Raw genomic sequence first — 21,181 nt, 5'->3', positions numbered from 1 at the left:
AACTATAATGAGTTATCATTTTTTATGAGAGATGCAGAGACATACAAAGAATAGTATTTGTAACTTCCAAATAAATATATTTTTCTTTGATGTTTCTTTATATTTATAAAACTTTTCTCTTTTGAACACGATACATTTTGTGTTCCTGGTTCTCACTGCCTGTTTGTATGAATGACATATATCTGTTAAGAATGCCTGAGATCAGTGTAAATCGGTGGCATTCACCATGACTGGTATTCTTCAGAACTGAAATCTCTTTTGCAGATACATATGCAATTGCTTAGCTTTCGATTGTGCATGCTACCTTGCCTGTATATTCTCCAGCAAAGAGGCATCAAGGTGATACTGGGCTGTGAAGCCTGTAATGTGCAAAGAGACAGTGAGGAACTGGGTTTATTTTGTTTTGAGACAGTTAAAGGGAGATATGAACTGTTTTCTTGAACTTCTTAATGGATACATACAGAGGAGATGAAAGTAGATTCTTTGTGGACATGCACATTAATAGCACAAGATGTAATGAATGTATGTTGCAATATATAGTAAGAAATGTGAGGGGGTGTTGGTGGTTTGGTTTTTTACAGTTGAAGCAATTGCCTGTCAGAACAGGTTTCCGGGAGACATTCTCAAAACTTTTTTGGAAGATATTAAGAACTCAGCTGGGCAAAATCTGAGTAACCTGCTTTACATTGTTTCTGCTTTGTGCAGACAGAGGTCCCTGAGGTCCTTCAAACCTAAGTTGTTCTGTGAGTCTGGGATTAGTTCCAAAATTGGCATTCCACTGCCTATTTGATTGTCAGTCTGTAACTCCATTGAAGCTCAGAGAGAAGAAAATGGTTCTGCCCATCACAGAAATCATTGGTTAGAGCCCTCAGTCAAAACCTAAACTGCATGTAGGTGTCTCTCTAATATGACTGCCTTAATCACTAAGCGAGGGAGTCGTAGCATTAAGTGTTGCAGCCAAATCAACATGTTTCAACGTAATGATTGAGACCATCCTTTCCTCAGTAGCATTTGTCTCTTTAGACTGTTGAGGTGCTGAGGTGGTGACATAAAAGACAAACCCAAATAGGCTTTATTTTTTGAATGAGTATCCTTAATATGAACTATGAAAAAAATAGAAGAAATACATATTTTGTTTTCCTATCATACCTCTTGTTTTTATAGAAGTACCTTGATCTAGGAGAGGTTTGAAGCAGGTGTTGATGTGCTCTCAGGCACTAAGAATTGAGTAGGGATGGCATAAAGAAGTTTTGCTGAAGACTTCTGGCAATTGTTTTGCATTAGCTTTAGTAGTTTACTGTCTAGGGTGCAGGCCTCTATGAAACTCAGACTAAGAAATCTAGCCATTCTCTGTAGTGCATGGAGAAGCATACATTGATTTTGTTTCTTTGTTGAATCTTGCCATCAGTGTCAGCCCCGAGTAATTTAAAATGTAATTGCACAAAGAAAAATGCAAAGATGGTAGGAAAAGTAATTTCAAAAAAACAAGTAGAATAAATCTTTTATGTCAGATTTTTTTAGACGAAAGGCAAGCTGGAAGGGGAGGGCAGGAGTGGACCCTGGAGACATGAACTGAAGGCTGCCATGTTTGTAAGTATTTTCTAGACAGGAATACTGGTGATATTTATTTATATAGCAAGTTTCAAAATGTGGACTACAGGAGAAACCTAATGCCACTCTTCTTTTTTTTTTCCCCACTGACAAAGGGGTCTGTTCTTTTTTTTCTAGCTGCTGTAGGTTAGATGCAAAAAAGAACATTCATTACTGCACTGAATATTGGAGTGCCTATGTGAATTCTGCCTGCAGGAATGGAAATGTAAACCAAAGCCTAGCCTGGAGCTACTGCATACCTGGGGTGGTGGGAATACATCACTTGTCATTCCCAGTGGTTACTATTTGAAAGATTATTTTTCCACACTTTTTGGCAGTGTCTTAAGATAATAGATGCAAATTTGGATTTTAAGGATAGTAAAAACTTGTCATCCTTTAGATAAATTTCTTAAACCAATGGCAGAAAGTACCCCTTTTGCTGTGTTTACATGGTAAGTCGCTTACATGGTAAATGTCAGAGATTAAATTATTATAGTGTGGGCAAAAGAACTGTCTTACCAGTACAAAATTAGTGAGACAATATTGGTGCATGGGAGGGAGTAATGGAATGGGAATGAGAATGGTACATATTGGGTCAGGAGGAAGACAATAACAATTTGATGGCTCTGATTGTTTTGTAGCTGTATTTTCAGCGAATTGAAAGGATGCCCAGAATAGTAATAGTGAATCAATGTTGAAAATTATTCTTATTGTAAATATAAAGAGCAAGTGAAGAAGGAGCACTGCTGTGAAACCAGATTATTTTTTTTGTGTGGATCTTATTTTTAACATTTTTTGGTTTAGAAAGGGAACTATCAAGAGATGAACACTGAAGGCATTTAACTTGTATTATGACACTAAATTTTCAAGACAGGAAAAGTCGGATGGTGCAATGGGAAATTTTAGCAAAAGGGGTAAGAGGCATAAATAGCTCTTTGTTTTTCAAACTTTTGTAGTCTTTTTGTGTTCTAGTACAAATGTAAGAGTCTATGCACTCTTGTTTGTGTATCAACAGGAGATATGTAGCAGAAATACATATGCCTAGTGCAGAATAATACTGCATTCCTCTTCCTATGTTTTGTGTTTTGGCAAATATCCATCCATCCATCCATCTTAGGATACTTGCTAATTTCAAAACTGACATGTGTTTCATAATATTCATGTGTTTATCCAATTTACCTCCAAGTAATTGAGGCAGATAGTCAGTAGCAGATATTTACAGTTTGCATTTCATAGAACTAAACAAAGCTGCTGTACGTATGTGATTATATTATAAACAACAAAGAAGGTAGTTTTTTGCATATTTGCAGTGCCTAATTATAGAATAGAGTACTCTTACTTAGTGTGTCACTACATTGGAAAATTTGCTGGCTTTTCCACAGTTACAATAATATTTATTCTGTTTGTTTTGAGATGCCTCAGCCTGAGGTGGACATGGAGATGGTAAGTTCAAGCTATAGTCTACCACCTTATAGTTTTGACAAAAGGAAAAAGTTAATTACACCAATAGGAGCAGTTGAATCTTTAGGGATTTGGAAAGCTTTTCTGTTTTTGTTTTTGTGATCTAGAGTATGAGAATGAAAAGATAAGGACATTTCATCCTTAAACAAAATAATTGGTATTAAGCATTTGTTCTATTTAGAAAGGTCTTTGCTATTGGAGGTATTTTGATAAGAGGAGCAACACTCAGTAATGAATAGTGACTGAACTGCCAGTGCTAAAACTGCACTAGGATATGCCACTAAGACTGCATCTGCAGCTGAAAGATGCTAAACAATAACTCTGAACAGAATGCTTGTGAGATTTTTCTGAAGTCTTTAATAAGCTTTCCTTTAAATCAAGAAAGGTCAAATTTTGTTCACTTGTTTTTTCACTGAAATTAAGGAAACTGTTTCAAGGGTAAGATAATATGATCCATTCATACCTTACAAAAAAGTTTTTAAAGATTCTCATACTCATTTTTTGTTACGTTTATTTTGCTGAGACTAAAGGACAGATAAACTAGCTTCTCCTTCCAAACTGACTTAAATCGGTGGAAATCTCTACACTAATTTCTACACTGTGGTTCAGCTGTGATGCTGATGTTTAGAAAAGCTTGCTGCAGGAATTTGTATAATCATCACTTATTTGCTCATACGTTAATAATCGCCTTGAAAGGTCCTGTCTGTTCAGAGAGAACTGCCTTATCCAGTCCCAGTCAGTATGTACATATTTAAAGGAGACGATGGTACTTCCAGGAGCTCAGAAGCTGAATGTTGATGCAGAGATGTACTGTAGCCAGAAGTGTGGGAGATGACAGAAGCTCTTTCTTTCCCTCCTCTGTCCCCCAGTTAGAGTACTTCTGTTGTCACCCTTTGATTTGTGTGATCCTGTGTGTTTTGGGGTGGGTGTGACTGAACAAATATGGGCTTGATTCTTTTTGTTTCCAGCTGAAGCTAGAGAACCTGTTTTTTTGCCTTTCTTCCCTTAATGAAGCAGGATCCATACAGCTCCCTGTTGCTTTATTGGCTTGCATTAGCAGCTGATATGAAAAGGGATTATAGTTGCTGAAAGGAATTGACAGTCATAGAGAGAGGTGCTAAGAAAACCACAAAATCCCAAAAACATTAGCCGACATCTTACTGCTGAACTGGAAGCATTTGCAGTAAATGTACTTTAAATGTCTTTGAGGATTAAAAAAAAGGCAAAAAAAAAAAAAAAAGCCTAACAGCATAGTGAGAATGTATTTACAGCAAACATTTCTTGGCCTGGTTCCTCAGCTGTCATGGTTATGACTGTGCAGTTACTGCTGCTGTGGGAACAGGCTGGGAGAGTGTTTTCTTTGCTCTGCTTCCAGTAGTCTCATCTCTCACACATATTACACAGGTATGCATGTGTCTACTCTCCTTTGCATAAAACAAATGCAAAACATGCAACTGTTTTCCTGGGTTTGTTGATGAGACAGGAAGAAATGGCTGAGAGCTCATAATATCTCAAAATGGCTGAGCTGGGGTTAGATTTTTAAAAGTTTTTCCCTCAAGGTTTTAAGAGAAAGTGGTTTAAGGTTTCTCTGCAGCAAAGCTCAGAACTTTGTGCCTAAATGACATCCAGCACCATTCTTGTAAAGAGGCAATGATTTAATCACTAATTGAAATGTTTGCTGAACAGGAGTGGTGGTGGTAGAAGAGCGAGGGAAAGAGAGACACTGCTTGTTTTATTTTCTAAATGAAATTCCATTATTTATATAAACATTTTCAAAAAAATAGGAGACACCTCATTCTACTCTTCTTTCTCTGTTCTCCTCCAATAATAATAGGGTTTATTCTTTGTTTCTATTCTTTGTTTCTTTGCTGTAGGTTAGATGCAAAAAGGGATGTAGGTATGGCTGTGCCTAAGAGGCTGGTACCCTGCCTGCAGGAATATGAAAACTTAAACCAAAGCTTAGCCTGCAGTCACTGCCTACCTGGAGTGGAGGGAACACATCACTTACCACTCTGTGGTACTGAGATACTTTGCCTACCTGGAGGTACCTTCAGACTCCTTGGCGGTGCTGTAGCAGGATAGGTGCTATATCTTGGAGTGCTGAAGTTTAGAGCTTGGTGTGGAGTAAGTGCAAATTAATGGTGTAAGTCAGTGGGAGTAAGTTTACCAAGTGGAACGAAGTGATGCTGAAGGTGTTGAACGAGAGGGCTATAAGGAAACGCCTGTGGGCTCACTTTCTGTCTCTGTCCTGGATTTCAGCACCTTAATGCAACCTTATTGGACAGCTGTGTGAAGATTTAAAGCCAAAACTGAACATCTTCTGTTATGTGCAAAGTTCCTTCTTTCAGCTGAGCTTCATGGGCTTAATCTCTGTTCATAATAACAGTCTTAGAAGCCTGGAGGTGAGAGGTACAATTTTGGTTATGTTAGCATTTAAGGATGTATTACCTGCTACCTTGGAGAGTGCCCTGCAATCGCATGCAGCAGTCATAACCCTCTTCACTACTAGTCAGAGATGCAAGATTCCTAAGGGCAGGACTAGATGTGTGAAGGGGGGAGCATGACCAAATCTGTGCAGGAAATTCAGTTCACCTGAAGCTTTAGCTTTCTAGGGAATAACTTATCTGCCAGCCTTATATAGGATCATGGTGGCTTCTGTGGCTTTTGCCTTTTTGCTTACATAGTTTTATCCAGCTAGACCCCACCTGCCTGGGAAGTGAAAACTGACATCTTGCCCTTTATAGGTAGGTTCTCTAATATGTCTAATTGTGATATTAAGCAGTTGATATTGTAACAGCAGGACCACAGGTTTTATGATTTTGTTTTTGGTTTGATTCTTCTGTTTTTTAATGGCTACATGTACTCTGCTTTATGTTCAGTGTTGCCAGTGGCAGGTGCATTTAGAGACTGCTACATTTGGCTTATAAGATGTTCTCCTTTCCCACAAATATGTGTATAATTAATGGATTCCAGATTGGCTTCAGTTTGAAATTTTATGCTCAATGGAGATTTTCTATTTCCTTTCCTGAGCAGTCAAGGTGTTTGGGAGAATGTGTAGGTGGAGCCCACCAAAGCTGCTGTTTGAGCATGCTTTTTTCCTATTTTTCAGCTGTTCTTTTTCATCTTTTTGATCAAAATAAAAGTGGAACCTCGCTACCTTGGAATATTGATTGAACTTCAACATACTGTTTAGCATTACACATCAATTTTACTTACTTAATAACGATGAATGTAACTATAAACAGATTTTAAAAATTATTATTTATTTAATATGTCAAACTGATTTCACAGAGTTGTTTCTTTTCTTTTTAATAATCTGTCTGTTGGAAGCTGACAGATTGATCCTTCGCTCAAACCATCCTCCCATATCTCTTTTGCTCCCAGAAAATAACTGCAGATATCCAAGAATAGCAGCAGGTTTTGTACCAGTATTCTTTGTAGAAAGTGATTATTTCTCACTTCCCAAGTGATTGACACAAACGTAAAGTAATTGTGCTTAAGGTACCAGAGATTAGTGTCATGGGGCTTTTTTCCCTCTCCCCCTCCCTAACAAAGGAAAAACCTGCTTTTCTGTACTATTCATGCAACTGTAGATGTTTCACTTCTTACTGTGTTACGCTCCATCAATAGTATCCTTTAGAAGAAAGATTATATTCTCCTAGCAGAATGCTGCCTTTGGAGTCCAGCTCTTCCTATGCAACTAAAGTGGGCACCCATTTAAAATTGTTCTTTTACTAGATTTTTTGTTCTGTATAAAAAATGATTAAATAAGAACAGGAGCTAAAGAAAAAGGTAGGAAGTGAATAAAAATAGGAAGACTCTGTAGCTTGGCACTAATCTCTGGATGTCCCTGAGACTCATGGTATCAGCACCTTCAGCAAATTATTTTAATTAGGTTTAGAATACAGGTAACACTTATTGTTGCAGTTTGATAACTGAAGACACTAGTGAATGCAAAAGCTTTGGTCTGTAGGCATAGCAATTATTTTGGAAAGTTACAATTTCACACTTTAATAGATTATCTGTGGTCTAATTCATAGTAAAGGCTCTTATTACTTCAGGAATATGACATTCAGCACATCTTTAAATTGTGTCTATGGTATCTGTGTGACTGCAAAATGTATATAGTTTTAAAATTTATTTGTTTTTGGTTTTACATCTTGTCTATGTCATTAATGCTTTTTCTGTGTTCTGCTGCTTGTCAGGACAATGTGTGTGCAGTTTGTCTTGCACCTTTCTGACTGAAAGGCATTTTTTTTTTTCAGAGAACATATACCAACTTCAGAGTCACAGTCCCATGGTCATGAATCTTCTCTGTTCACCCTCATGCATAGTCTTGCTTACATTCTTTTCTTACACTCTTTCATCTTCTCAGTCTTCCTGTAGAGTTGAAAGGTTCTATATTTTGTGCAGCCTTGTTGTTACTTCTTGTTGGAAGTATTGATTTTTGTGCTTTGAGGTAATTCAAGCAGAATCTCCAACACTGGCTTCATTTGCAAGTGGTAGTTTTTTTGAATTCAGTGACTGCTGAAGATATACTTGTAAATTTAAGTACAGAAATTTTGGAGGGCAAATTTTAATCCACATTTGTGAAAAACAGGTTGTTTAGAAAAAATAAAATGAGCATTTTATTATTTAAAATTGATGTTTCAACTCAAGACTAGTTACTTTAAAACCTGATGACTTCTCGCCAGGCAGAAAATTAAGTTTTATATTGAGATTTACTGTCTTCTGGCCTCTGTTCAGTGGTCTACATCTAATTGATTCTATTTTAGTTTTTATGTTGCACTATTTATGGTAATACTGGAGGGTTTTCTTCAGCAGCATTTTAAGTTACTTGAGTAACACCTATCATGTTACTTTCTTCAGTAATCCTTTTTCAGAAGGCCTTAGACTGGCCTCTGTAGAAGTTCCCTTTTCTGTACAAGAAAAGCATTGTACATTGTGGTTGAGAAACAGAATTTTCTGACATTTTTAATCTAATGATTTTTAGTTTAAGTGCCAATTTAAAATCATTGTTTCAGTGATGGTCATTAAATGATAACCTACAGTAGTCTGTTGGTACCTCAGTAAGGAGTTTAAAATATTTTTTTCTTATGCCAGAAAATGAACCAAAACTTAAGAAGAAAATTCTATTTATTTCTCAAGCAACTTAAGGAAGTTAAATAACGTATGAAGCAATTTAGGAACATGGCTTTCCATTGTATAGTTTAAGTCTTCAGTAAATTTTATATCAGCTTTTGACATCATTATGAAGGTATATAAACATATGGAGAGTGAGCTTATTAGCTTCTCTCTTTTAATATTTGTTGCCAATACTTACAATATTTCCTTCTGTTGTTTTTGGGAAAATCTGATTCAGACAGCTTATATAAATTTTATGGGCTTAAGTTGGGTCCTGATAATACTGCCTTAAAAATGTGTTATTTGGCTTTGGGTTTGGTAGCTAAACAATGATTTTGCCTTTGTGTATTAGTAAGGAGAACTCAAAGATAATTTGTGGTTTAGATGATGCTTTTAACATAGCTGTATCAACCTGGTGATTAGTTTAATTAGAAGATGCTAACCCAGTTTCTTCTGATTTGTTTACCTTTACCTAACTTTTGTGCTTCGTTTCATTGCAAAAAGACATAGGAATAGATACTTGCTTATTCCCTATTTCTTTTCCTGTTGTCATTATTCAGCAGCTGAACTACAGGCAGTTCTGTATTATAGAACCTGGGAAAATAACCCCATGGTGTATTTCTGAAGAAAGGTTTCTGCAAATTACTTATAGCAGACTGTGGTTCAAGGGTAGAGAGAGCAGCAGAGCAGTGATCAGTCTCAAGACTGCATAATAGAAGTTTGCTTTCCAAGCTGTCATCTTTAGAGAACAGACTCTGGGAAATGGGAATCACAGCTCACAAAAGCTCTTTGTAGTAACAGCTTGAACCTAGAGGAAGAGCCTTTTATATGTAGTAATGATGAGACAGTCTTCATGAGAATTATTCCTTGTCAGTCACCCCCAGAGATTATCATCCCAGGCTCTTGTGGGCTTTCCAGACTGCCCAGCTGGCTTCCATCTTCCCTTCAAGCTGATATGATGTTGACTGGGCTTCCTGAAGATGCTTGGTGTTGAGTGCCTTCCTGTCTCCTGGAACACCACACAGAGAATAACCTCTTTATTGTAGTGTCCTGGCAGGTATTTAGTTTTGTTGGTTATACAAATGAAGGTGACAGAAAGCTTCAGGTTGCTGTGTTTGTCTTCAGTTCTTAACATTATCAAAAGCCAACAGGGAGGAAGAGGAGGAGGCCAGTTTCTATTTCAGTTGTTGAATAGAGCAGCACTCTGGCATTCTTTGTAGAGACTTGTTTCTAAAAGTTACTCTTAACCTATATAGAGAAAGAGTAGGAGAATTTCCATCTCCTTGTGGATGTCATTGTAGCAAACTGTTCTTATGGTTCACCTCAGTTTCTCTCTGAACTTGATACAGCAGACTGCTCATAAATGCCTTAGAGGGAATTTGAACAGTTGCAGTGCATCTGTTTTTCCTGGTGTTACATTGCAAGGCTTTGAGATTGGTTGAGCATCAGAGGACAAGTCACAGGGGCAGTTGTGTTCAGAAAGTGTTGAGTTGTGTTAAGCACTGTGGCATATCCTGTTGTGATGCTACCAAAGAGAAAGTTTCTGTAGGGACAAAAAATCTTCTGGATTATGTCTGGGGAATGTCTCCTTTCTTTATCAAATACTTCTGAAAGTACATTCAAAAATTAGATTAAAGTGCCATGTTTCATTATGCTGTTCCTAAATTATCTGTTTGCTTACACTGTGAAACTATTTACTTGTTCCTAATGTTTGTGTGTGTGTGTCTAAGCAGCAGTTTGTAAGTAATTTTTCAAGGAATTATTTTATCATATTATCATTTTACCATATTATTTTCAAGGAATTGTTTTATTTTAACTCATAAGTACATGTGAATAGGTATATAAATCTTCATTTAGGAACACAATTTCTTACCTTTACTTTGTTCAGCTGTTTGCATGTATTAAGTCATTAGCATACAGACAAAAGTAGTTGGGAGAGGAAGATGGATCTGGCAGGAATAGAATTTAACTGCCTGCAATGTAGCTCTTGCTGTTCTTCTGAGACTTAAGTTTGGCTGGCTGCTGCCAAGTCTGCACCTGCATAATGTTTGATTGTAACTCTGCGTGTATTCCTCTTAATAAGAACAAATAAATAATATCTTCTCTTATTTACCAAACAACCAAACATGAGGATTACTTCAAAGTCATAAGTGGCAATCCCTCTTCTGTTCTAATGCATCATTTCTGCCTGATGCACAGAGGATGCTCAGGCTTCATTCCTCAGCAGAAATGTCATCTATATCTCTGTGTTCTACCTTGGGTTTAACTTGCTATTTAGAACCCCTACTCAAAATGCATATCTGGTATTTTGATTATGGATTGTCACATAAACAGAATGATTGATTAAAGTGATTTACATAGAAGTGTTCGTGGGGTTTCTGAGCAAGGGAAAATATACAGAAGCACATGGCACTTAATTACTTTGCTTAACAATAAATGTCAAGTTAAACCTTTTTAAAAAAAGATGAATGCTGTGCTTAAGGAAAACGCAATTACATTTCTATGCCTTGAAATGTTTTACACACTGTATACATTAGAGGGGCAAAGACATTAACACCTCTGTACATGCAAAGGTGCTGACAGATTTCAGATGCTACAAGGCAGGCTTTTGTAGCCCTGTCTGCCTATTGCTTGCAAAGGGAACTCGTTTGCTGTAATGTGCTGTTAATCTGAGCTCATTTTCCTGTGTGAAACCACATTTGCATACACACAGCCTTCTTGGAAGTCATTGAGAACATGAGGGGAGTGGTCCAGATTTGTAAGTTATTGCATATAAATAGGATTTGCATTCCAATGAGTGTTTTATGTCACAGCCTGATTATGTGGTCCATTTTAATAATGTTGAATTAATGGAAAAAGTAGATTTCAAAAAGCCACTCCTGATTTTATGTTCTAGTTCTAAATCTAATTTAAAATGTCTTTCCCCTCTTTCTTTCTACTATGCTGCAGTTTAGTAACAGACCTGGAATTTCTTCTTCTGTTAAAAAAAGTGTACACTTCTGTAACAAATTGTCCAAATTTCAATTCAAATTCAATAATGTGTTTAATAAAAGATTTTCATACTGCTGTATTCCTGTGGGAGGGTGATGGTGGAACAACTGAATGACAGCCAATCCTTGCAGAATAAAAGCAAATAAAAGGTAGTCCACAGTGAGAAATGGGGACATACGTGCAGCATTTCTCAGCCCAAGTCTGAGTAAATCTATATGTCTAGACACTACTGCTCACTACTAGGCAAATAGACTAGCTCAGGTCTTTCCAGAAATTTTGCCTATTATCATTTTGGTGCAGCTCTCCCTTCTTGCCCCGAATTACAAATGAAAAAGAGGAAAATGAAATTTTGAGGATAATTACTTGACTGCATTCAAAATGAAAAACAAGGTTAGTTTTGATTGGGGGTGGTTTTCCAATCTAGTTTGCCACCTGACTTTCACCAGTTCAGCACCACCAGCAGTGGCATGGCTCAGAGAGGTTTGGGGAGGGTAGTTCTTACATATTCAATACTTAGGGACCTCGGCATCTTTACTGTGGGTTTTTTTTCGGAATTTGTGGGGCAAAATCCTGTCTTCCTCCTACTCTACACAGTGGCAAGGTGTCCTTTCCACTCCTGCTGGAATGGTGTAGCTTCTCTGTTTTTCTGAGCTCAAATTTGTAACTATTAAAACAGAGTACACTTAATTTGATAGGCAGCTCATTTCTTTTCCAATCCATGAATTTGAAGAAAATACATGAAATAAAATGTTTACACTGCCATAAATTAAATGAAGCATTATAATTTAATTGCACTATGTGTTAACAGAGTATTTTTCCTGTTGCCTAGCAATGAGATATACCATGAGATTCACCATTTTATTAACTTCAGTTTTCAAAGGCTTATAACTTTAAAAAATCATTTGTAGGACAATCCAGTAAGTGTATGTTGGATATTATGGGATCCCTTATTAAGGAAGTTGGAAGCAGAAAGCTCTGGTGCCTTTTGACTTCTGTACCCTTTCTCCCCTACTACAATGTGGGGTAAATTTTGAAAGTAAGTTCTTGAGCAAAACTTTGTGTATCCCCACAAGTCTGAATGTCTAGGAAAGGCTTTGAGCTGCTGGTGTTTGCTGTCACCTCCAGTGTTGTTGCACAACTGTAATGCTTGGTATTGGATGGGCACATGGAACTTGATGAAGAGATGAGTGCTTGAAGAGGTTGGAGGAGGAGCAAAACATTTGGTAAGACTGAAAAGAAAACCTCTAGGTCAAGCCCAGAAAGTCACTTTTTTCACAGGAGAAGCTAGCTTAAAGTTAGGGCCTGCAAGTATATGCAAAACCAGACAGCTTTTAGCTTGAGGAGAAAATATTTTTCATTGTAGTTAGCTCTGATAAGGGTGGGATTTAGATTGTTTTGTACTACTCCAGAAGGCACTGCTGTACCTAAAAGGACTTGAACGTGAGCTCGTGGAGAAAATGGCTGAAAATTACTAAATATTCAAGGTTTTTTTCCAAGAATATATCCAAGAACCAAGTGCTTTTGGCAAACAAGGTGATTAGAAGCTGTGTTAGAATGATAGTAGTGCTTTGCCATTCATAGATGTGTTTCCAGACTGCATCTTGCTGCAAGGTAGAAAGCTAAAAACCAATTTATTGATTGTATTTTGTAGAAGCAATTAAGGAAGGAGAATATGAATACTGAAATTTTATTATATGTTGTATATACATATGGACTGAACAAAAGATGCCAGAATCAGGCTTCATGAATATGTGTGTGCGGGGAGGTATTTTGAATTAATCCATTAATCCTTTTTAAAACTAAAACTGCCTATACCTACCTAGCATTTCAAAATGGTTCTGATTATTATGAAAGATCTGTTTTTTGCATATTGAGATTTATGCATATTACTTACAGAAGGTCTGTGTATTTATATGCAAATACTCAAGGAATATGGCTTTATTAATGTTGTAAACTACTACATCTATATAATTTCAAATTTTCACCTTTATAATGGTTGATTTTTAATTAAGAAACATAGAAATCTGAAGTTTATGCCTTCATGTGAGCAAGGTACATTTTACTGGACAAGGAGGTTTTTATCGGCACTGGCATTTATCTGGTGAATAACTAAACAAAATTAGTTAAGAAAACCAAAATGAAAACCAGCCTTTTTTTTTTTTTTTTCCAGATAAAACAGCTTCTCTACCCATGACTGTTTCAGTATGTGTATTTTTGCACATATATGTAGTTTTTCTTTGGGGTTATGTGGTCTCAATATGATTATGAATGGTAATTGATTCTAGAAGTCTGCTAGATGTATGCCATTTTTTGACAAAATGTAGATATTATAAATGACATAGATCAATACTAAATGTGAAAAAATGCAGCATTTGTTGTGCTTAACAGAAGTGGCATTTCCTATTTAGCTAGACTGTCTTAGGCATGGTTTAGTGTTCCCATAGCCTTTATGTAGAAAATATGAGAAGGGAGGTGTGTCTGAGAGTCCCTAATTTAGACACCTAAAGTTAAAATTCTCAGCGAACCTTTTCCATCCCTGTTCTCTCACAAGTGCTCTGAAGTATTCCTTTTTCCTTAGTCTGCCTTAAAAAATTCAGTTTCTCACTGGAGTGCTTAATGGTTAGTGATCTGGATTTCACATAGGATGTGCTTCCCTAGAATATCATCATCCATACAAGAACTGAATGAAAATGAATGAGTGTTGCCCTGACAGGGTCTAATATTCCATGCAATAACTAGGGGACTGGCAAAGTGTGGATTATTTTTTGCTGTTAAAATAACACTTGAGGAAATGTGTAAAATACAATGCTCTAGTTTGGCATTTTCCTGTTTTAAAGCAGCTCATACAGTTGTATCTTGTATATGTTTTATGAATCAGAAACATAGCATATAACTCCATTATATCTGTCTGGAAACGTTTATCTAGAGAACTCCATTTTATATACTACTCTATATATATACTATATATATATATGCACATTATATCCTTCATTTCATAGAGTAGCCTTAGGATAATTTCTGTTCTCAGTATGAGAACATTTCTCTTGCTGCACCATGCTATAGGGAGAGTTTTTTGGCTCTCCTGGAAAACCTGTCCTAGTAAAAAAATGTAAGTAATCACAGCATTCTCATAATGGAGTCTAGTACCTTTAATAGGTGCTCTCATTTGATATCTAGCAGCAATTAAACTTTTTAAATTTTGGAATGCTAAGAATGTTGTCACTCTGTATAATTATAGTGGTGATTTTAATTTAAAAAATTTGGAGTGTTCTGCTTCTTTATTTTTCTTTTCTCCCAACACCTATTTATCATAGGAAAAAAAATCCAGTACTGATAGCTCTACTTTCATAACAACAAAACAGGAAAAAAAAAAGGCTGAATATGTATGTAGTAAATAAACGATGTAGTTTCAACAAGTGATAAGAAGGAAGGAAAGTAGTCTTAAATTAATGGAAATAACTCCTAAGTGGTATTTGTTGCACAAACCCCTTGTTTTTAGCCTGAGTTTCACCTGACATTTGCTTCTAACCCATGATTAAGCAGCTTAAAGTAAACATATTAAGTTATAGCTAACTTTTTTTTGGCAAATAATTAAATAATAATTATGCCAATGAAGTTAATGATAAAGTTGCAGTTGTAGTTTTGAGTGATCAGCAAAATCAGGAAAATAATGTCTTGATCCTGTGCTGAAAGTGTGACTAAGAGGGTATCTCATTATTATTTTTCTAGAGGTCTTTGGTTCAGTTATTTCCATTACAAGAAACAAGGACTTCACTAAAACACAAAGTCCCCTAAATAAAAACACTTAAATCTCCACATATGTTTATATTGTTGTCTTCTAGGTTGACTGGGGCCAACTGGACTATTTAGTGATTGACATGCCACCTGGGACTGGAGACGTACAGCTGTCAGTATCACAGAATATTCCAATTGCAGGTATGTATATTGCTTGACTGTTTCGGAGAATTTCAGTAGCTTTAGAAAAATTTTATTTTGAAACACCAGTCAGAAATTACTTTTATTTTCCTTTCCAGCATACTGAGGAATTGTTTTATCAGTTGTGTGGTGTTGGAAACATTATCAAGATTTTTAACATGTTGACATTAGTTATGTTACTTTCTTTTACGCTAAGTTTTGAAAAGATGGAGAAGTCAGCTGTAACTCTTGAAGGAAAGACAGCCTTGCCAAAACCTGCTAAGTTTTGTAGTAGAAAATTTCCTTCTCTGTACCTACTACATGGTAAAGATAATGAAATAAGAGTGATTCATACCCATTTTCTTAGATACAGTACTAGTAGGTTGCTTGTGTCAGTAGCAAAGTGGGAAGGTCTCTAACTGCCAGAGTTTTAAACAAAGAGGTGAAACGTGACTGTAGCACAGAAGTTTTTGGAAAGGTAGAATTTCATTGAATAATGTACATAAGGGGAGTAAAATTATGCAGTTAGAGTTGTGGCTTTATTAGGAGCTTTTTAAAGTACGATCGCTGTTAATAATCTCTTTTCTACAGTGTACTTAAATGTCTTGATTTATCATAGAAATGGTAACTAGATTCTTGATTTTTCAAGAGATTATTGTGCCCTTTCCCCACAGAACTCTGCACTGCTTTCAGGAATGTGAGTGGTTATGGTAGTGCACAGGATCCTCTGGGACAGAGAGGTGATGGAAATTACTTTAATCCTGTATGTCTTCTACATTTTGCTGATGTCTGCTTTTATTTGAATTCTAAAATGGCTTTACTTTGTTCTTGTAGTTGTTTGGTTCAGCTTATTTTTTAATTAATCCTAGCTTCATAAAATCAGGAATGATAGCATCACTTTACATTTGTATTTCCCATTAGTTGGTTTTATTGACCATGCTGAAGTTGACTCTTGCAGTTTAAAAAAAGTAATGCATCAAGATGAAGGCAAACACAACAAAGAGTGATAAGAGATGCAATTCCCTGTGTTCTTACTGACTTGATGAATTTGTGATTTAGGAAGAGTTTTCTCTCTTGCTTATTGTTGCTATTTTTCATCTGCACTGTAAAGATGTATTTTTGTCTGTTGCAGCTTGAACAACTTCTTTATTCTTCTTTCTTCTTTCTTGTTTTGCTTGTTACTTGCTTTCTGTCTCTTAAAGAATCCATGCCTTGTTTAGCATGGTTTTATTTTCTTCAACTTGGTTCCTTTCATGGGTGTGGAAGAGAATGTTACAGATCTTGATGATCGTATCCTTGGAGCAGTGTACAGAATTCTGTTGGTTTTTGCAATTTGTATTTTCTAAGCACTCTTACTTTGTTACAGAAGTATTTGGTGTTGTGCAACTATTCCCTTTCTGGTATTCTTGTTCTTTCCTTATACTTTGAAGATGCCTTGAACAGTCATGGTATTAGTGGATAATTTATCTGTTTTTCCTCAGAGACAACGTATCTTAGTTTAGTAAATTTAAAGTGCATTATCTAATTTGCATGAAAGTTGTTCTTTGGTTCACATTCATGCATATGTGAGATACAGTATTTGCATTATGATTCTTTCATTAGTAATCTGTGGCTTCCTGGGATAGACAGTGTAGAATATTTTTATTTTGCCTCTAAATAAATTTCCAAAATCCGCACACATATTATTGCAAGCCACTTTGAGAATTTTCTGTGAGTGGGAGAAGGAGCACTATTAGAGATGTTTTCTTTGTGGCGGGTTTGCCCAGATGGGGCATGAAAAACTGTAGCTTTACAACATCTGAGCGTAAGAGAGACACTGCTAGGGTATGTGAAATGATACTGGGTTTTAATTTTACAAAACTGTTTTCTTTTCCTGCATCACAGGTCTCATAGGTTTTTGCGTCAAAAGGAGGCTAGAGGAATATTATCAGGTGTAGGAGCAACACAAGATATGTCTTATAATTCTAGTAGCCATTAAAGAGATTGTCAGCCTTGGACAGCCTTGGCTGGAGCAGCAGTTTTGTGTGGGCACTTTTCCTTTAAGAGAATGTGGAAAAAGAAACTATGACTTTTGGTTTTAGTCTTAGTTGCCTTACAAGGAAACACATCTTATTTAGTGTATTATTCTTTAATCTGTAACTTGGCTCATGTTGCAGTCATTCTTCAATAAACTCATAGATGAGGAATGTTATGATATCTTGAAAATGTCGTACCTATTTCTGCATAAACATCACTGCTTTTTTCATATGCAAGTTTGTTTTATAAATAGAAATCCAGGGTCAGTCTTGATAAAATGGCTTTATTCATGTCCATTGTTATTTGATTTATATTGAGTTCTACTTCCTTACTTCTACTTTATTCTTCTGTTCCATCTTTTGCATGATCAGCATTTCCAGAAATGGGTTCTTTAGCATGTGTGGAGTATGCATGCTTGGAAAATTAGAAGCATCCTTACGTGTTTTCCATATTTTTAAACATTTTAAAAACAGAGGGTTTCAGCTGATGTTATGATTTTTGCTATCAAGATGTAGTGTGAACTAATGATGTTATGAAAGATAAGGCTTGTGATTCCTTTGTATTATCTAGTTGCTAAATTGAGAAATCTAACTCTGTGTGTTTGTTTGATCATTTAGCTGAAGGGAACCATAAATTTAATAAATATTATTGGAGATGGATAATTAGCCTCTGTAAAGACTGGGAGAGCAGTTTATTATTCTCTCCCTTTGGAGTAGGAGAGCTGTGTGGGAAGCAGCGAGAGCATCTCTGTTCAAGAGACAGTCTCAGAGCCCTGCTCAAACATTTCTGCCTCGTGGAAAAGCTGCATTGTAGGGGCTGACCATTAAATTAGGCTGTCTGCTGCTCTTTCCTTATTAATTTTTAAGTGAAGTCAGTGTTAGTGAAGTGTGACGGCTTGGCAGCTCTAGAGACTGATCTGTCTCAGCTGGCAGAACCAGCTCCAGGTCACTACTGGAATTGTTCCATTTGCTAAAGGTTTGTCATATCACCCTTTTTTTTGGATACTGAGGTGGCATAGCAGTGAAAACCATTAGAAGTATACATCAGTGGGAAGCTGACCATTAGAAGTATACACCAGTGGGAAGTTGACTGAGACTAACACAAAATTTCACATCTTACTGAGCAATCTTTTAATGATTGCAGTAATGAGTATTCAGCTGAGTGTGTTTGTGGAAGAGTTGGAAATGTAAAAGGCTTCAGGTTTTATTTCAGTGCTTTTAATTTTCCCATCTTCTGAAAGTAACTTTTTTCCCCATACAAAGCACATATTATAATCTTTGTAATAATAAGCTCTGGAAAGGTTGGAATCAGAAAGACAATTAGTCAAGGTAAGCAATAGTGAATACTATTTTATGTATTATATATTATGTATAATTTATTATATATGTTATAGATCATATATACTATAATGAGGAAAGCAATGTGAATACTATTTGTTTCTCAAGTTCTATAAAAGCAAAAGCATTGTCATTGCTAGTCATACAGGAAATTACTTTTGTCAGTTCTCAGATTTAAAATCAACATAACATAGAGTTTGTACCATTTTTTAGTTGCTTTAAACTAGAAATAGTGTGTAATTTTTCTGAATATTTGCATTCTTCAGCAATATGTATGTCGTAATTATCTTCTGCCTTTTTCAGGTAGGGTTGAAATATTTATTAAAGGTATTTTTGTTAGTTCAAATATGAATTTTCAAAGAATTGTAATTAATAGGATTTATTTTGGCAGCAGTGATTTGATAGATTATTTTTAATAAAACTGAAAAAATATATTTTTGTTTCTACTGGTTACACATTAAAAATCTTATTTCTATTAAATGTCAATTGAATAGGAGAAAGTAAAGGGATGCCACCAACTTGAAGACAGTTGGCATTTTTAAATTCCTTGTAATGTGACACATCAAACTTGTGAAGCAAATTATTTACTCATATTTGTGGCAGTGTCATATAGACCAAGGTGTAGCCTTGTGCACAACTATTTTATAGCAGTGTGTGGGACTGAACAGAACCAGATCTTGGCTCAATCTATAATAACATGCAAGAACAGGGAATTCCAGGTCATGAGGAGACTGCCTCTTCAGAAATGAACATTAAAAAAAAGTAAATGGAGAATTTTAAACCAGGTTAAAAAAAAATACTGTTCATGTTTTATAAAACTGTGCATGATTTAACGTGGAAAAGATTTGTGACTTATATAAGGGCGACTTTTGAAGTTATCTGAAATTGAAAGCTGAGTAGGTATGGTGCCATTCTCTTGTCTTTTCTGAAGAGAAATGATCAAAAAAAGCCCAGTGCTACAGTACAAATTGTGTGTAGCATACAGTTTAAGATGCGTACCTGTATTTTGTCATTGCTCTTTGTATGTGTTTGTTTACCCCTTGGGATGTTGCACCTCTCTTACTTTGATGCACACCCCAAATGTAAGGCATCTGATCTTTCCTGTTGCTTTAATGGTAATATATACAATGTTTTTCTCCTTTTGAACTTGCTTTCTTCTTCTGTGGTGAAGGTACATAATTAGTTTCTGCAGTAAATTTTTGAAGCTGTTTTATGGGAGCTATTTGGGTAATAGTAAGTTTTACTTGATCTAATTCTGAATTGCAAATATTTTCATATCAGATTTTGATGTAGATTTACTCTTCATGCTCTATTTTGATGTTTAGATAAACTGCAGGAAAGGAAAGGCGAGTGGGTTTAGGATAGACTGAAAGACAGAAAAAAACCCTGAGTTGCACAAGTGGGGATTTTAAAACCATTCTTGGTATTTATCCAAATATAATTTGCATGTTGAAATACTCTGCTTCTGTTGTCAAAAAAAATGTAATTGATAAGTCCAAATTATTGTCAGGGTTATCTTAGCTTTGGACACTCCTGATGCTTCATTACGAACTGTCAGACTCCGTAGACTCTGTAAACTTAATTTAGAGACCAAAATACAGTATGAGTTTACACATTAATACCTCACACTCTTTCAATATAAGTTCAAATTTCATTTTTGGCTCACGGAGTTTGATTTAACACACATTTCCTGTTGAAGCTGAATTGATAGTGTATTCAGTGCAAGTTCTTTAAATTCTATTGTTTCTGGAAAAAGTTTCCAGGTATTCAGGAAAAAAATGTGAAGAATGGAGGCTTTGCAAGCTGGTCTTTCTGAGGTCTGGCAACAGTGGATAAGTGTATGCTAAGTACTAGATCAACTGCAATTGTCTTGTTAGTTTTTAGACCAATTATTCTGAATAGGAAGAGCAAATTAGCCTAGTGTTCAGCTGACAATTGCTAAAAGTGAAAGAAATTCATATGAATAATAGTACTGCATTTTCCCCTCTAGCTATTTCTTCTGAAAAAAGTAAATGTTCAAATCTGCTCCTTACATCTCCACCTCCAGGGGGAAAAAGTAAACCACAGAATGGTTTGGGGAGCTGATTCTGAAGTAATCTCACTGTTTTCTTCTTTCTGCAGTAGAATCACTCTTTTACCCAGTTCTCCTTTTGGATTGGGACCTCTCATTTAAATAAAAAAATCATATTCATTTGTCAGAGAGACTATTTGGACTTCGCTCTTGCTTAGTACAATTCTCATAATAATCTAGACATGGTTGGCAAATGCCCTTGAAAGCAGGAGGTGGAATGGAGTTGAGCAGAAAAATGCTAATTCAGATAGCCAAGAGTGCAAAGTGGCAGTGTCTGTGAGGAATTAGTTTTTTGTTTTAGGCCTATATCTGCTTGTTCACAGATGTTGTTATGAATACTTTTAGTGTTTTTACTTCACTAAATAAATACTTTGTTGTAAATTGCATTAGTGTGACATGTGTTCAATTTGCCATGACCAAAACCAAACATTTTACCACAGTGAGAGTTGTCCTTCCACATCTTTCTCCATGTGATCTGGTGTGTAATGGATGATATAATACTTATTGATCAGTATAGATGAAGGCAGTTTAGCTTTAGGGTGACAGCTTTATCCAGCTGACAGTTCCACTGAGCAGGAGGAGGAATATTGCTGTAAGATTTCTGTTCTCTTTTCATGTGGGCAAGTTGATAGTGTCCTGATCTTTTATGACCTGCTTAGTTCTTGGGCAGAAGAGG

At 35.9% G+C, this 21,181-nt stretch overlaps 1 protein-coding gene across 4 annotated transcripts in view; it reads left to right on the top strand.

Moving 5' to 3' along the window:
* Positions 1-21,181, top strand: part of NUBPL (NUBP iron-sulfur cluster assembly factor, mitochondrial) — a 284,585-nt gene that overhangs the window by 239,584 nt on the left and 23,820 nt on the right. For all 4 annotated transcript variants that reach the window (XM_077784050.1, XM_021542657.3, XM_077784052.1 and 1 more), the window contains one exon: positions 15,009-15,102. In XM_077784050.1, the coding sequence (XP_077640176.1) occupies positions 15,009-15,102 (94 nt within the window). The remainder of the gene's footprint in view (positions 1-15,008; positions 15,103-21,181) is intronic.

The sequence above is a fragment of the Lonchura striata genome, chromosome 6, assembly GCF_046129695.1.
Source record: "Lonchura striata isolate bLonStr1 chromosome 6, bLonStr1.mat, whole genome shotgun sequence".
Classification (NCBI taxonomy): Eukaryota; Metazoa; Chordata; class Aves; order Passeriformes; family Estrildidae; genus Lonchura; species Lonchura striata.
The sequence above is the reverse complement of the archived record's forward strand: the minus strand, read 5'-3'. Positions and strand labels throughout refer to the sequence as shown.